The 17,477-nt window shown below is 35.5% G+C and overlaps 2 protein-coding genes across 2 annotated transcripts; both read right to left on the minus strand.

Moving 5' to 3' along the window:
- Positions 1-10,875: 10,875 nt before the first annotated feature.
- LOC148932727 (small ribosomal subunit protein bS21c-like) lies at positions 10,876-12,379 on the minus strand. The gene is made up of 2 exons (XM_089063827.1): positions 11,923-12,379; positions 10,876-11,280 (listed from the first exon to the last, which is right to left on the minus strand). Exons 1-2 carry the CDS (start codon positions 12,348-12,350, stop codon positions 11,172-11,174), a joined length of 537 nt encoding a protein of 178 aa, XP_088919953.1. The 5' UTR covers positions 12,351-12,379; the 3' UTR covers positions 10,876-11,171.
- A 3,017-nt stretch (positions 12,380-15,396) lies between these two features.
- On the minus strand, positions 15,397-16,005 carry LOC148932728 (uncharacterized). The gene has a single exon (XM_089066106.1). It carries the CDS (start codon positions 15,941-15,943, stop codon positions 15,491-15,493), a length of 453 nt encoding a protein of 150 aa, XP_088922232.1. The 5' UTR covers positions 15,944-16,005; the 3' UTR covers positions 15,397-15,490.
- Positions 16,006-17,477: the final 1,472 nt, after the last annotated feature.

Here is a 17,477-nt window from a genome sequence, read left to right on the forward strand (position 1 = left end):
ACATATATATTACTACTAAAATATGGTTAAAGTATTTTACAATAAAGTTGGAGGCTAATTTGATTATTCTTTTTAAAAAAATTACATAAGTTGAATAAAAGTAGAACATCTTACTAATTGAGCTGTATTCATTGTGAATTTAGAGAGTGATATTTTAAGGTCATATGATACTATCAATTAATATGAGAAGTCAAGTAGAATTGACCAAAAAATAACGTCGTATGATGTATAATTGTATTATTGTATATGTACATTTAAATACGGAGTAATGCTTATGCGCCTTGATTTAATAGATGTTGAAAGTAAAACGTTGTCGCGTCGCCGTATGCTTTCAAATTAAAGCCCACTACATTCACCCACTCCACGCCAAAGGCCGTAGGCCCACCCCTCTCATCCCGAGTCTGAATGAATCAATACAATTACTTTTTTTCATCTCAAATCATTTTAGCCGGTGTACAAATTTGCTATCTACCATTAGAAATTTCGATTTATTATTTTAATCTGTCTACTTTTAAAAATTTTGATTCACTTTTACAATAAATGACAGGTAGACTCAACTTTTCACTAATTCATTTCACCTACATTTTATTAATAAACTAATATATAAAAATAGGTCTAATATTCCATTATTTTTTTTCATCCACTTTCCTTTACATTTCTTAAAATACAAGCCGAACTTCTAATGGCAGATGAAGAGTATAATTTTGGAGTGAACTACGTATGTAGTCCTTAGTAGGGGTGGTTATTCGGTCGGTTAACCACCCCAAAATTTCATCAAAAAACTAACCAGAACGACCCGATCTGAAGTTCGGTTACTTAATTAACCGACTCGGTTAGAACAGGTCGGTTATCGGTTATAACCGAACTAACCGAATTGAAACAAAAATTATTTATGGTTTTAACTTTTCATCTATTTTATTATTATTATTATTATTACTATTATTATTATTATTATATTTCTATTTACAAGTAATATATAAATTGTTTAGGAACTTTTAAAGTCTTAAACTTTAAATGATCTAAAATTTAAAAAAATTTCTCCAATAATAAGTGAAGGGTTATCCAATTTTTAAAACAATAGTAATGCTTAAGCAGTTTGTTGACTTTGAGAGATCTTATTTATAAAATTAGAAACTTTATAAACTTTGAGATATTATAAGTATAACTGATAGTGATACAAATTAAAATAGACTTTTTTGATATTGCAATAGGAGACTTTGGCAAATTTGGAAGTAAATTACAATTTCTTCTATTGTGACAAAGTTTGAAAGTAAATTACAATTACTTCTATTATTAATTAAAATATAATTGAAATTAAAAATATTTTTGGTATTAACTTTTTTCATCTACTTTTATTATTATTATTATTATTATTATTATTATTATTATTATTATTATTATTATTATTATTATTATTATTATTACTACTACTATTACTATTATTGTTATTATTATATTTCTATTTACAAGTAATACATAAATTGTTAAGACACTTTAAAAAACTTAAACTTTTAATGATCTAAAATTTAAAAACTTTTCTCCAATAATAAGTGAAGAGTTATCCTATTTTTAAAATAGTAGTAATGCTTAAGCAATAAACTTTATTGACTCTCTGAGAGATCTTATTTTTAAAATAATATTTAGACTTTACACACTTTATAGACTTTGAGATTTATATGTATAACTGATATAAACACAAATTAAAATAGATTTTTTGACTTTGAGAAAATTTGAAAGTAAATTACAATTTTTTCTATTGTTACAAAGTTTGAAAGTAAATTACAAATTTTTTAGTATTAATTAAAAATATAATTCAAATTAAAATTGAATTTAATTTCGATTATCGGTTATAACCGATAACCGACTTGGAGCAAAATGTCAAACCGGAACCGACCCGAACACCATAAATTTCGGTTATCGGTTAACCAAAAACCGTTTACCCACCCCCTATGTTAGGATTGGTATACTGAAAAGCATATTTCGAGCATGTTGCACGGATAGAATTGTTTGTATACAATAAACTCTACAATCCACTTTTAACCCAAGGCGAGAAAAAGTAATTTTATCGCATTGGTGTTTGTTTATGCATTTATAAGATGTTTCTCAAACATTTAAATGAATAAGAAGCAAACAAGTCTTATTCTTCTGCATAGTAGACTGGTCGTGAACGATGTTCACAGAAGGTGGCGCAATCAGTTCTTTGTAGAAGAGAAATAGAATTTCACAACCTAGATAGGCTTTGGCTACCTATCGTGAAAGGTTGCAGTGTCAGTCTGCATGTTTCCTTACTTTAGGAAATAAACGACATTGGTGTGGTATAGCACTAAAGGATCTAACAGTTGATCTTGCTATTTACTGAAAGACGAGGTCTCGGTGATTGTTATTTCTTAATCATTGTTGATATAACATTGATACGATATTGATTATGCACTACTTTGATTTATCAAATGGTGCGAATTTTTCGTAATCCAAGAATCCAGTGGTGATCAATGTCTAGAGGTGTTAGTATTGTTATTGCAACGAATCGTGTGTTGGGTGAGTCCAGTTTGATAATATCCTCAAGAGGTGTTCGAAAAAGGTTTTATTATTCAGAAATCCGACCGGGTTGGAATTTATTCCAGAATAATAAATAAAGATTTTGAACTAGACAACACTTGGAAAAAAATATTAATTAATTAACGTTAAATAGCATACTTAAATTAATTAATGGATATTTATATCTTAAACACGGGAAATAATAAATTAAAGAGGTAAAGCCCGGATTACTCGTAATTTGGGATTGGACAAGCAGTCAACATTATTTTACTGTAATGGCTGATAATAATATTCTCTTGGACTTGTATTAAATTGGGGCTCAATTTAATTAGTAAAAGTCCAACAGGTTTGGCCCAAATCTGACCTCCATGGATCCCTAATCTGACCCATAATAACTCTATATAAAAGGAGATTAGAAAAGAGATTAATGATAATTTTAATCATAATTTTCGTGCTCCCCTCTGGGAGTGGACGGAAAAATCAGTTTTTGACAAAACTGATATTCTGTCTTCTTTCTAATCAAGCCCTTTTCGATTCTGACAAGCTTTGCCCACCCAAAAATCATTATCTGAGTTCGGGATACAGATTAGAAGATTTGTGGTTGAGTACGAAGAACATCTCGTGGAGAAGGCGCAAGCAATCGTCAATTCTTTGGAGATTTAGATCGGTAATTCTAAACTGTAGGAAATTCATGTTTTAGGTTTTAATTCCTTTTACATGAATTATTTGCGTTCTTGTATGCAATTTTGATTGTTTAACATGTAGATAATTAATTCCATAATTGGTCAAATAGATCTGTGAATCTGATTTATTTGTTTATGCATGTCTTCCGCTGTGCAAGGGGGCACCAAACCCCAGCACCCTAGTCCTTAGTATTCGAGCTTTTCACACTATAGCCTCTTAGCAAAAAAAAAGTTAGCATGGTTAACCTCTAGCATTTAAGTTATTTACAATTGAGGTCATTTTTCACCTTCTTAGAATTTTTTTGGATGAAAATGCCTCCAATGGACAGTTTTATCCATCTCAACTCCCTCAACCTGCAGCAAACTGACACAACTTTGATGGTGTCAAATCTGTCCTTTTAATATCTATTCTCTATACTGACTATGTTCTTTCTATTCTTCTCTATGTTATTCTTCTTTATTTCTCTCCGCAACTTTCGAATTCCATTAAAATGTTGAATGTTCTTTCTTATGCATTCATTTAAGAATTTGAAATGATTTCTCATTTGGAAGCTTACTCATTGAAAACATGAATCTGAACGCTCTAAAATTTCTCTTTTGGACGCACCATTCATGTAACCATTTTTTACTGGTATTTCGCAGGTCATTGTTAACCCGCCGCGCTGTTTTGATGAAGCCTCACAATGGCTTTCTCACATAGAATCGATCTCACGGTAGCGGAGGAGTTCGAACAGTACGTTCGGGTGGGTTTCAAGAGCACCGAGCACATCCGACTATCCGTTTCAAAGAAAAAGACCGAGGAGAAGTTAAAGATTCTGGGCGAGATTGCGACGGTCGGCAAGATGCTCGTCCAGAGTCGCATCACCAGAAATCACTGTCGGGATGCGGAGAGTGGTGGACTAGCTTCGTATCTCGTCCGGGTGCTGGACAAAGTGACGGTGGCGGCCAGAGAAGGACCGCTAGAGCTTCCTGCACTTAGGGCTGGCAAATCGTGCGGATTGGGTCGCTATTGGGTCAACCCAATATCGACCCAACCTTATCGGGTCCCAACCCAACCCAAATCATCGTGTTCTAATTGGGTTCAACCCAAACAGATTTGTGTCGGATTCGTGCGGATTTCGTATTATCCAAAAAAATATCGGTCGTGTCGGATTCGTGCGGATTTCGTGGCATCCAAAAAAATATCAGTCATCTTTTAATGATAGTAAGTTACTACACAATATAAACGCTATACGATAACGACCGACATATGATATTATATAATTAAAAGATAAAATAAGATATTACTAAATTAAAATAATTAATTAAAATAATTTTTAAATTCAAATAATAAAATTAAAGTATATTAAAATTAAATCTAACTAATAAAGTTAAAATAATTAAAATAATTATTTTTTAATAAAATTTAAGTATGCAGTAATATTTTTTATCATAAAAGTAATTAATAATAGTATTAATCATATTTTTACTAATAAAATTAAAATTATACTCCCTCCGTCCCGGAGTATTAGACTCACTTCTTTTGGGCACATGATTTAAGGAATTGATATTTAAATAGTTAAAGTGGAGAGAGTAAAGTATGAGAAAGGGAAAAAGTAGGGCAGACAAGAGAGAAAAAGTAGGTGGAGAATAAAATAAGATAGATGTTTTTTGCTAAAAAATGAAATGAGTCTAATATGTTGGGACATCCCAAAAAGGAAAGTTGGTCTAATACCTTGGGACGGAGGGAGTAATACTTTTAAAATTAATAAAAATAATTAAAATTAAAATTTAAAATATTATTTTAATTAATAGAAATAATCAAAATAGTTATTTTTTCCTTAACGGATAACCCAACCCGACCCAAATCCGACCCAACTCAACCCAACCCAAAATTTTCGGGTTCTTATTCGGTCGACCTTATGATGACCCAAATCCTAAACGTGCGTGTTCGTGTCGAGTTAACTTCGTGCGGATTCGTGTCGAATTATCGTGTCGAATCAAAAATTGTCAGCCCTACCCGTACTTGGCCTTCAGTTGTCTGAGGCATATGCTGAGGCCGCAAACTATCAGGCAAAACTGGAGCTAAAGGTAGCCGACATCTCCACTGAAAGGAAATCCTCCCATTTTCGCTATATAGCTTTTCTCGCAATGGTTTTTTTGGCCTCATTCTTATAAAGATCTGAGGTCAAAGACAATGAGGGAAAATATGGGAAAAATGTATCCGTCAACTCCTCTGAAAGGGAATCACAATCCTCTCTACTTGGTTATTTTGGTTATTGTTGTGTTGTTGTAGCAGGTTTTTTCTTCCTCATTTTTAAAAAGATCTGTTCACTTGAGCCACAATGGTGAGTGATAGGTCCTTGACCTATCAAGCTTGAGCACCACAATTTGAACGAACAATTTGAAGAACAAGATAAACCCTAGTTGAGGTGCTAGGCGGCGATTTCCGCCAGAACCGGAATGAGAACAAGTAATTAACTTTATTTCTCAATGAATCAAAATACTAGAGAATTCTATAATTTATAGAATTCTAAACTCTAAACATATTGTCACGAGAGGTGGTGATATTGAATCAAATAAAATAAAAGATACTAGAGATGATCTTCGGCGAGATTCACTAAATCGAGGATCCTATCAACTCTCCCACCCTCGAAAATCGCCTTGCCCACAAGGAGAAAAATAACGAAATGTTGATAGGAGGGCCTTTGGCGGTTCCCAAGGCGGCTGTGATGATGGGTTTGAAAACCAATACACGAGCTGAAAAAGATGAGCTCGGAGTTGAGGTCCGAAAGGATTCTGCACTAGCATGATAAGCAAATTATTATGGATAACACCCTTATATTCTTTCCATCTAGAAGCCACTTCTGCAGACGTACTCCTTAAATCAATTGAGATAGAATGAGGCACACATAAAGAAGGCCAAGCTTGAAGAACTTGACTTCCATCAGCCAAAACATCCCAATACCACTCCAATAATTGTGGCAACACTGGGCTCTCTACACTTGAAAGATACTTCACAGATGAATGCAACAACACAGAAAAATAGAAATCAACAACTGATAGTTTTAATCCCTCGTGCAGCGTAACGGGATTTGTAACAAATTCATCAATGAAGTAAAGAGCCGTAAGCTTCTCAGCAATAGTTTGATTCTTGAAGAAATGAGCAAAATCCATCGATCTCACAATCTTGATTTTCATGTGAAACAATTCCTCACCTGTTGACGAGCCCAACAACATCTCCAAGGGAACCTTGTCTGCACCTTCAGTGATCATCGGGGAGCTAATGATAGTGGGAGTCAATGGAATGGGATGATCGAGGCGGTTGTTTTGCTCTTCACTGTAACTGGCCCTGAGAAAGAGATTAAGTTGTTCGTTCATACACAACTTTACATAGGGTTGACAAGGAGTCTGATCCTCTGAGCTGGGAACTTTCACTTCTCCAAAATAGGCCTCCTTGTCCTCATCAGCCACATAGAAGCTCAAAACGGTGTGTTGTAACTGCTCGATACTGGGAACCAAATGTTGGTTATTGATACTCTCAGGCATGGCATCATCATTAGGGGCGGCAACGTCGTGGAAAACATCACCAGAGAAGTGCTGCCCATGATCTACCACGCGTCTCGTGGTATTCCCCTCGATATACAGCTTGTTGTTAACACATCTCCAACTGCGCAAGTGTTCAGGTTCCTCTTCATCAGAAACTTCATCTATCAATCTCAGAGTGCAGATAGACTCGCCAGGGTCCCATGTAGCCGGCGCTTCCTCCTCATCTTTTTCACATAAATGATTTGTAATAGGAATCAAATATCATAGCAGGCACATTGCTTCTACCAGTTAAATCTGTTGAGACTCCCTTGTTCGCTGCTTCTTTTAGTGGATCCTTTGGACCACCTCGTGACAACATGGGTTGTGAATCAGCTGGAACCTCAGAGTGGGGGTTGACTGAATCAAGAAATTCGGTGCAGAAATCAGTCTCGGCAAGAGCTTGAACCTGTGTGGACTGCTCCTCAATATCCTCGGCAGCGATGACTCCATTATTAATATTCAAAGCCTTGTAACAAGCTTGGTCAATGAGACTGTCATCTATGGGATTTATATCAATAGAAATCAGCCCCTATTACATTCGTTGTGCTCCTTAGTGACAATATCCACATATAAGGTATTCATGCCCATATTCCCATCGCAAATAATTGAATTGGAACCACTCTCATTAGTAAAATCATTGCTAGAAGCATTCCCAGGTAGAACACCAAATTGATTGACAACACTTACTTGTGTGACCTCCTCTTTACGCTGCGGTGGTTGATGATTGGGATCCTGATTTTCTGCTGGTCCCGGTCGGTCCATCCCCTCCCCATAAACAACTCAGGTGAGGTGGTCGCCGCGTATGGTTTGTAAAATTCGAGATCGAACCGCTGCTCTACGGCCAACAAGAAATCATCCCAACTCTTACCTTTGTTAATTTCCACCCAATATTCTCTCCAATCCGATGTTGGCTGATCGAATAAATATTGTGAAAGATAAAGACGATCATTCTAGCGGTGTGTAGTGGTGGTTATAGTACTTTTGGATCTTTTGGATCCACTCGGGGGGCATTCTCTCCGTCGAAACGTGGTGGCTCGAGGCGGAGACGTGGTAGGGAGTGTGGCTTGATACCCAGCGGTGCCTGCGTGACCGACGGCGGGAAAGACCGACGCCGCATAGGCGCCGCAACATCGGGTGGTCGCTGATGCGGAGGTGAGTGCTCGGCAAGGCTGTCCGGAGCCTCCTTGATCAGCAATTGTTGCTCGAAATTTTCAGTGAAGGCTTGATTTTGAGTTTTGATCAGTCTTTTTAATTCCAAGAGCATATCATCGATGGTTGGGCGGTGGTTTTGGGATTCCTTGAGAGAAGGCATGGTTCTGTAGAAGGATAGGTGTATGTGTGTGAATTAAGGTTTTCAACAAAAACTTGGGTTCAAGAAAAAACCCTAGGCAATCGTGAATTTGAGAGGAATTGATTATAGTGGGAGGAGTAAATCAATGGAAGCACCAGTTGATAGGTCCTTGATCTATCGAGCCTGAGCACCATGATTTGAACGAACAATTTGAAGAACAAGATAAACCCTAGTTGAGGTTCTAGGGGGCGATTTCCGCCAGAACCAGAATGAGAACAAGTAATTAACTTTATTTCTCAATGAATCAAAATACTAGAGAATTCTATAATTTATAGAATTCTAAACTCTAAACATATCTTGCTAAGCAAGCAAGATAATTAAATAAAAAGATTACAATAAATAAGGATAACTAACTGAAATAAAAGATACTGAATCAAATAAAATAAAATATACTAGAGATGATCTTGGGCGAGATTCACTAAATCGAGGACCCTATCAGTGAGTTTGTCGTTATTGTGTACAGAGATATCAACTACGGTGGAGGATTGGTGCCCTATGTGAGGATGGACTCGGGTTGTGCTCGGATGATGGTTGATGTGCTTACCAATTTCTCGGTCTCTATGGATTCAATGACTAAGGAGGCGATGCAAGGTCTATCTGGCTTGCCTATGACAACATCGCTCTAACGTAGAGTATAACATCGGTGATACGGTCCCTTTATGGCTTTGTCTTCCACCATTGTCGGTTAGCGCACCGGACCAGCTGCCACGTGGCTTTGATCCAAGTCGATCGATTGTGGTACCTGTTAAAGCTACTGCAGAACAGATATTGTCATGTGATGGTGTTCTGCAGCACCAATGGTTGGTGCGTTGGTCTTTGCAATGTTCACCTCCGCCATGGGAGCTGCGCGACGCGTTACTTCACCATTTTCCAACACTTAGCCTTGAGGACAAGGCTATTGTTATGGAGGGAGGAGTTGATAGGGACTCCAATCTAGAAGATCCGCCCACGAAATACAAAGATCTCACACCTTATTAGAATTGATCTTTGTAATCTTATTTTATTTGTTTTCTTTATTTATTTTCTTTTTGTCACATTGTTTAATTAGGATAGATATTGATAAATCTTTTCGGATTTTCTTCTTGATTCTTTTCCGAATCGTAAAGTCGAATCAAGCAGTGCCCGATCTCTATAAATGCTAGTGATCATTAGAGAGTCAAACTATTGAGAAATATAAAATAAACTTCTATTCTCATTCTTGTTCCAAAAACCCTAGAACTTCAGGAATTATCTCTTTTGCTCCGTTCAATCTTCGCGTGCTCTACAAACCTCTCGATAGGGAACTTAACCCCTATCAATTACGCTCCCCCTTATAAGGCCTTTTAAGTGGTGAATGGTTCATTTCTAATAATTGTTTACGCATCCAACACATCTCATTTATAATATTTGCATTGAATAAATGAAGAAGATGAAAATACATGAGGCATACATTGTCTATATAAAGGGAGTTTATTTGTTGAAGGAAGTTAAGAAGATGGTAATTGCCATTAATGACAAACATACGCGCACATAATTAATGTTGTAAAAAGCAACTTATTAATATATGAAGTACTCGTCTAAATTTTTACATAAAGTACCTTGACAAAAATTGGATTACATATACAAAAACATACACTTTACTTCAGATCAATGCAGAAAGGCGTAGAAAGGTACAAAAATATAAATGCCCAAAACTGCCCTTCATGGGTTGTGGGGCGTTTTCATCTTAAAAAACCTCATTCGTGAATAACTTAAATGTTAGGGGTTTACAATGCTAATATTTTCTACCAGGGGTCTGTGGTGTGAGAATCTCAAATACTACGGACTAAACATGTATTTCCCTCATGGTTTTATACCGTGTTATTTTATGTACTAGTACTAAAATAAAGAGAATAATGTATTAGAAATAATAAAATAAAGATTAATATTTTTTGAAATAAATTATACTCTCTCCATCCCATAAAAATAGAGATCCTCAGATGACACATGTTATAGTGAAAAATTGGTAAAACAAAAGAGAGGTAAAAAGAAATGATTGAAGTATTTAGTGGATAATGAGACTCGTCTCATAAGAGAAAATAAGTTGCCAAAAATGGAAGATGACTATTTTTGTGGGACGGCACCGAATCAAAAAAGAAGATTGTTTTTATGGTACGGGAGGAGCTTTTGTTATATGATTTGAAAAAGAAATTGAATTATCTTTGTTGGGACATATGGAAATATTTCTCTCCACCCAAAATATTCCGATCAATATTGCTTCACTAATTCCTTGTCTTCCACAATAAAAACTAAAGCCCATTAACTGCACTAAATTCTGAAGCCCATTCCACAAATATCGATTAATATCTAATTATATTTAAAATTATTAATTTATTTTCAAAAGTAATTCGTAATTGGAATTACAAAGAAATGTAGGGTGAAAAAAGTTTAGATTCTCAACTTCTACCCACGCAATTTCCAACCATATTTACCCATCAGGCGCTGTAATTTATAAATATCAAAATAATCAACAAACCGCATGTCATGCTAATCAAATTCTAAATCAAAACAAATAGGAGTACTCCATACTAACTTGACAGCATTATAATTTTCAAGTTCACCGTTAGAGTTCATTGCAAACAATCCTTTTTAAATTTTCAATTGTAAATCCAAAAGCAATCTAGTGGTAGAGTTAGATTTCGTTGCAAACAATTCCTTCTCAAATTTTCAATTGTAAATCCAAAAGCAATCTAGTGGTAGAGTTCAGACACCAACAACATATACTTGCACAGGACCATAATATTAACACCTACTACTGCATACAATTTACATAAATCCAATTTCATCCATCTCAATTTGATCAGTAGTAAAATAATGATTCGGATGAATACAAAGCCCACCTCATCCGAACCAGTGAATTCATACTAAATTTCACATTGCCAAAATCGGCAGAAGAAAGCTGCAACGATGAGACCTCGAAAACTCACATTCACTGCTGCAATTTTATAGAGGCGAAAAAGACGAGAGGCAAAAAAGACAAGCAGAGCAGCATTCAACCAGAAGATACAAAGATATGGTCACTTGGGAAGGACTCCTTCAGGAATATCCCAGTTGTCATCATCGTCTTCCTTCTTGCTCTTTGAGATCTCTGGTTTATCTTGTGTTGTGAATTTCGCTTGAGGACGTCTGTAGATAATTCATAAAAAGAATATGATCAAGGAACATGTTTCTTAAAGATAATCATGTCCGCAATGAATTATCTTCAAATTCATGGATATTTGAACATGTAACAGATGTAAGACCATTGTGCCACAAAAAACCACATCAATCTGATCAATATATGAAAATTTTCAAGGAATTCCAACAAATATGCATCTATAGACATGCCAGTTTTGACAAAAAAGCTCATCAAAGTTTAAACCTCAAAACTCCAAACATGCAAGTATCTAAAGACTCTAAGAAGCACGCACTTAATCTGCCTACATCAATACCTTATTTGGATAATCAATCAAATCTCCCGCCTTCCCCCTCTCTGTAGCACTTAATTTCCCAACTACATATGTTATACATACAGCACACACCACTTCAATCTCAATTTTATTTAAAGATAAAAAAAAGCATCAACTACAATTGCATCCATATATTTCACAATTTTTCGAGTTAGCTAATAAAATTCACTAATTGATTCAATTATCACGGATTATCCTTCAAATGCAAATATACTAAACCAATCCTCATCCACCACTAATGAATTCGAGCAAAATAAGAGAAATAGAAACAGAGCAAATTGCAGAGCGCCAACAGTAATAATTAGAGTGAGAGAGAGACCTCCGACGGTTGCGCTTGGCAGCATCGCGAGCCCTCCGCTTCTTCTCCTCCTGTTTGTTCTCGAAGAAGCGGCGGCGCTTGCACTCCTGAATGATTCCGGCGCGCATAACTTCCCTCCTGAACCGGCCGAGCAGCTTCTCCTCCGGCTCGTTGTCGTCCACGATCACCTGCACATTGTAGGCGGATCGGAAGAACATCGTGTTGGCGTACGCCAGCGAAGGGCACACCACCGCCGCGACGTCGGAGGAGTACGAAGGCCGCGATTGCGCCTCGTTGGACAGGACCAGCGGCTCGAACACTGGATGCGAGTCTGACGAGGAGGAGAGATGAAGCGGCGGGAGTTTGGGAGCGCGAGAGGGCGCCGCCGACGGTGGTGGCTTCGAGGGGTTGAGGAGAGAGAAGAGATTGGCCAAGTGTGAGGTCGCCATGACTGGAATCGGTGTTCCTAATTTCGGATAAGGATTTAATCAGATTTTTCGAATTATCTTAAATAATTAAAAACAAAAAAAAAAAGTTGAGATATTATTTTCTGGTTTAGCTTTTGATTTTAAATGGGCCTATTTTGGCAAGGGCCCATATATTGAAAATATAGAGGAAAATTAAATGGGCCAATAAGATGGATTTTGATATGCGAAAATAATCTGATTGTGAATCAATAATTGAAATGGCCGAAACTTTAAGTATTGGGCATGTGAGATTTTTGTTTAATCTGCATATGGAAATTCATTTAGGTGTATCTTGAAGCATTTGACAGAAATTGAATTAAGAGATGAATCCTAGGTAAAGTTTTTTTTTAATTTCTTTGATTTTAATAGCTTAAGATTAAAGTTAGTGTTGGCCGAGATTTTAAGGGTAGAGAACGGAGAATGTTTTGATTAATTGGGTTGGTTGAGTTTGATATGGAGCACTATAATTGCTAATTTTACAAAAGAAGTTAGTTCATAATATATGTTGGTAATGGAGTTTTTATACTTGAACTAGTGAAATTAACTTGGAATATGTTGGAAACAAAGATATCTTATCAGCTCAACCTAATAAAATGTTGTCAAAAATTAAACCTAATAAAATGTTGTCAAAATTTTGAAATGATCGACTGATGATTGTTGTGAATATCGTGTCATTTACACATGAATAGGTAACATAAATCAGTACACATTGCTAATTTATTGCATAGAAAAGTGATAACTATCATTCTATCGACGACATTGTGATTGCCGTTTCACATATTTTTGTGAATCTCATGCTAGTTTCCAAGGTGCATGTGATCTATTAAAACTTCTGCTAACTAATTTCAGGTTTGTTGCAGGACGTTATGTAGGTTTTTACTTGTTACTTGGTTGGCGAATCCTCTATATCACATTCTGCTGATGATGATCATATATATACCAAACTTGCAAAAAATTCAAGATTATAAGTCTTTACCACAATGGAATTTAAATATTGGATTATTTGCATTAATATCGGGTCATTTCGTGCCAAACCTCACAATTGGCAAATTCTTACTTTGCAAGGCATATTTAGATTGCCACCTGATGGTAACAAATCATATGGATTATGTTGAGCCGTTTGCCTTTCTTCTTACACTCAGGATTTTCTTTGACATAAAATTTGGTGCTCCATTCATGTGCTAAAGCAATAGAGCTTGTTATATTCTTTGTGAGAGATAAGGTGGCAACTAAAGAAGTTGAGCTACCAATTCTTCTCGAGATTATGTACTAGGTTTTTCTATTACCAACTATAACGATAGATGTCTTCTTTGGTGGTCTTGTATCATGTTTCTGTTTGAGATAGAGAGGGTTTTGGGATCTGAAGATGCAGGGGTGGATGGATCATGGATTGTAACATGGCGGTGGCGATGCAGCTGTGCGGGCGAAATTGCAGCGAGGCTGCTGCAAGAGATGACGACGGAGTGATTAATATATAAATTTTGTCTTTTGTCAAAACTGGCGGGTCAAATTTTATTTAAATATATAAATTTTGATCTGTGTATTGTTATTATGTAGTGTATAATCACGAAATATAAATTTTAAACTCCTACTTTCCTTTTGGAGCAAAAGTTAACAAGTTTAATTTTTATTCTTTTAATATAGTTCTACTAAACAAGTAGTAATATTTTTTGTACACGTTGTATATTGTAAAATTATAATTTATAAGTTTATCCGGTGTTTGATCGGTCTACTAACGTTTCTTGTTATTAACAAATACTGCTACTAGAAATTTCCTTTTGACATCAACAAATAAATAAATAGTAGTAGAATATATATGGGATTTGTAAATAACCAACAATTTAGCTTACCATATTATATACGCAGCTAATTCGAATGTGGACCTGGTTGCTTCAGTCCCACGAATGGGTTAGAAGTTGGTCATGGTCAAGATATAAACCAAGCAATAATATTTCTGGTCCAGGTTGACTTCGTCATCCAGGACGTATTCTAGTGTCACCAATTTTATATTTCAATTATGCGAACGCTATGTCGAAATTATCTTTATTTCCCAAAATTAAAGTATTATGTGAAACTTGTAATCTATTACTATTTTTAAATTTTGTGTTAGATCGCCGTATAATCATTTATAGTTTTATAATCTTAATTATTTATGTTTGATGTCATGATGTCTTTGAATATAAACCATGATAGTACATGCATCTTATCAATTTTGACATGTAAAACTATCTCACAAATTTTACTCTATGATTCTAGATTCTATACAAAAAATTTACGCCACATCATCATTTTGCCTTTGTGGCATCCACTTTTCTTTCTCTCTTTTATATATATTTATTTTGTTAAGTTTACAACTAAACATATGGAAGACTGGAAATCTGGAAGAGTATACGTAAAATGAAAAGATGACAGTTAAATAATAAATTTCACAAAAGACGCGTAATTAGCTTTTCTTATATTGGACATTGAGTGGTGTGCTTTAATTGAATTATTATGGAGGATCTAATAATTTCTATTATTATTGTTGTTTTATTTGCCTGAATCTTTAGTTTATTGGTTGAAAAAGAAATGTCTAATTAAAATCTTAATAGTTCAATCATTTTACTCTCTCTTAAATTCGCCTCATTTATATGATTCATGCCTAATGAATTTCCTACAACATGAACTACTATTTTACAGACATTATCTATTCGAAAAAGCCAAGATCATTTTGTGTGCTACTAAGGCCAAAAGAGCTTGTTTTTGCATAGAGACGAGTCATCGTGTAAAGGACACATAACGACCATTCACCGTTATCCAATCATGGTTTGCAATCGTGAAATGTCTTGTGCATATGTATGGTACAATGACTTGTTCGTAGACATCATACATGCATGTATCATATTGCACAAATATGAGAATTGACAATGAGTGAAAGGTGCTTCTAATTGAAGAAATTTGAGTGCGCTGTGGATGAATAAAATCCATCTCAGCAAAAATAAATAGTCTCGAATATTAATGCCAAAAAGAAAAAAGAAAATAAGAAGAATAAAGCCATAATAAAGAATATATAATCGTCTCGAATACCAAAAGAATGAATCCCTAGCTCTACACAAATCATCAAATGAATAATTCACAACTAATCATTTACACGCCGTCACCGCCACCGCCGCCGAGGGCGACGACGCCATCATGACCTTGAACTCATCAAACGTGAGAACTCCGTCAGCGTTGAGATCGTAGGTGGCGATCATGTCGCCGCACTGATCGACGCTCCTCCGCTCCCCCAGTCGGCTGAGCATCCGGCGCAGGCTCGACGGCGTAATGCAGCCGCTCCCTTCCATCTCGTACATCTTAAACGCCTCCCTCAGATCGCTCGCCTTCTCCTCCTCCGCAGCATCCTCCACCACTCTCACCAGATCCTCCATGCTCAGCAATCCGTCCCCGTCCGAATCCATCAGCGCCACCGCCGCCGCCGCCTCCTCCTCCGTCATCTCCCCAACTATCGCCGCCACGCACCGCTGCAGCTCCGCCGGGCACACCTTGCCGTCGCCGTTGGAATCGAATCGGTTGAAAACTCGCGCGTATTTTTCCATGGAATCAGATTTGAATCCCTAATTAAATTAAAACCCCCAAATTATGAGAAAGGAGAATTAGTACAAGTAGGAATGATTGAATTTCCTTCAAACTAAGCAGAATTGGTGTATTTATACATATATATAGAGGAGTTTCGTGGAAGTAAATTAAACGCGCAACTAAGAAATAGTAGGGTTTTACGCATTTTGACCAGTATTCTTGTTTGTTGAAACTGACATATATGTTGACGTATCGAATTCGAAATACTCTGTAACAAATTTCAAATACGCGGTTAAATATATTTCGGCTTCATATTGCAACACTAGGATTCATAATATACATGTTTTTTCTTAAATATTTGTGTCACCTTTAAAAAAGTTATGAATAATTAAATGTATACATTCGTTAAATGGATATAATCTGTAGTTTTAAATAAAATATCAGTTAGAAAGGAAAAATATGTATTTATTCAAAATAAAATTAATAGTATAATACTTATTTGAAAGCGGGGGCTTTCAAATTATTGGTTTCAGTTAGATATACAGGTTAATATGAGTTGTATTATGCTCAAATATATATTCATTTCTGTATCGATAGAAGCACCCAATGCATTAATTGATTTTGTTTTGGAAAGTACTACTTCTATAAATCTTGTTTCAACTCATTTTAAACTGACATCCATATTTATTTGGATTTTTCATAAGATTGGATTAGATTTAGGATATCTTTTTCTTCAAAATTTGGGCATTCGGTTTGATTCAGATTGTATTTTAAATAAAAAATCCCAAACTCATAATTACATTGTGTACAGTATATAATACTAGTGTTTTATGCTCATGACTTTCAGCAAATTCTATACAATGTCCTCAACTTAATAATGTTCATAACTTTCAACGTATTTCACAAAATATTCCGCTATGCAAAAATTCCCATCAAGTCATCAACACATGAAATAACATCGTTTTAGCAAAAAAAATCGAGAAGGGTTAATAGGGTTTGGTGTCCTCAACTCATTTTTTTCAAATGTTATGGAGATTTTCTGGAATATGCTAAAAGTAAGGGACATTTTATGAAATACACTAATGTTCTAAAAGATGAGAGCATAAAATGTTTTTAACCTTTTTTCGCTATAACGATGTCGTTTTATGGGTTGAGGAGAAAAATATTTCACATTAGACTACGACTAAGTAGATCGGCTTTTCGTCACCCCAGCAATTTACTGTTTTACATAGTTGGACATTTTATGAAAACCGCTAGAAAAAAAGAAAGTCAAGTTTTTGAGAATTTTTAACAAACGGTTACCTAAAAGTTGTTCACATAAAATTCTATAAGTTCACATTGGTGTAATGATAATTGATACATAAATATGATCTGGATACTTCACAATTTCTACGGAGAGTCGGAGATCCATGTCAATAAATTTTATAATAGTATAATATTGTCAGAATAAAGTAATTAATGTGTGCTCCTCACGAAAAACTTCAAAGCTATCACATATTTTAATTCACAATGTGAATAACTTATATTTTGTGAGGATTTGTAAAGTGTTATATA

The sequence above is a fragment of the Salvia hispanica genome, chromosome 2, assembly GCF_029641045.1.
Source record: "Salvia hispanica isolate PSC_SH4W2 chromosome 2, Shi_PSC_v1, whole genome shotgun sequence".
Classification (NCBI taxonomy): Eukaryota; Viridiplantae; Streptophyta; class Magnoliopsida; order Lamiales; family Lamiaceae; genus Salvia; species Salvia hispanica.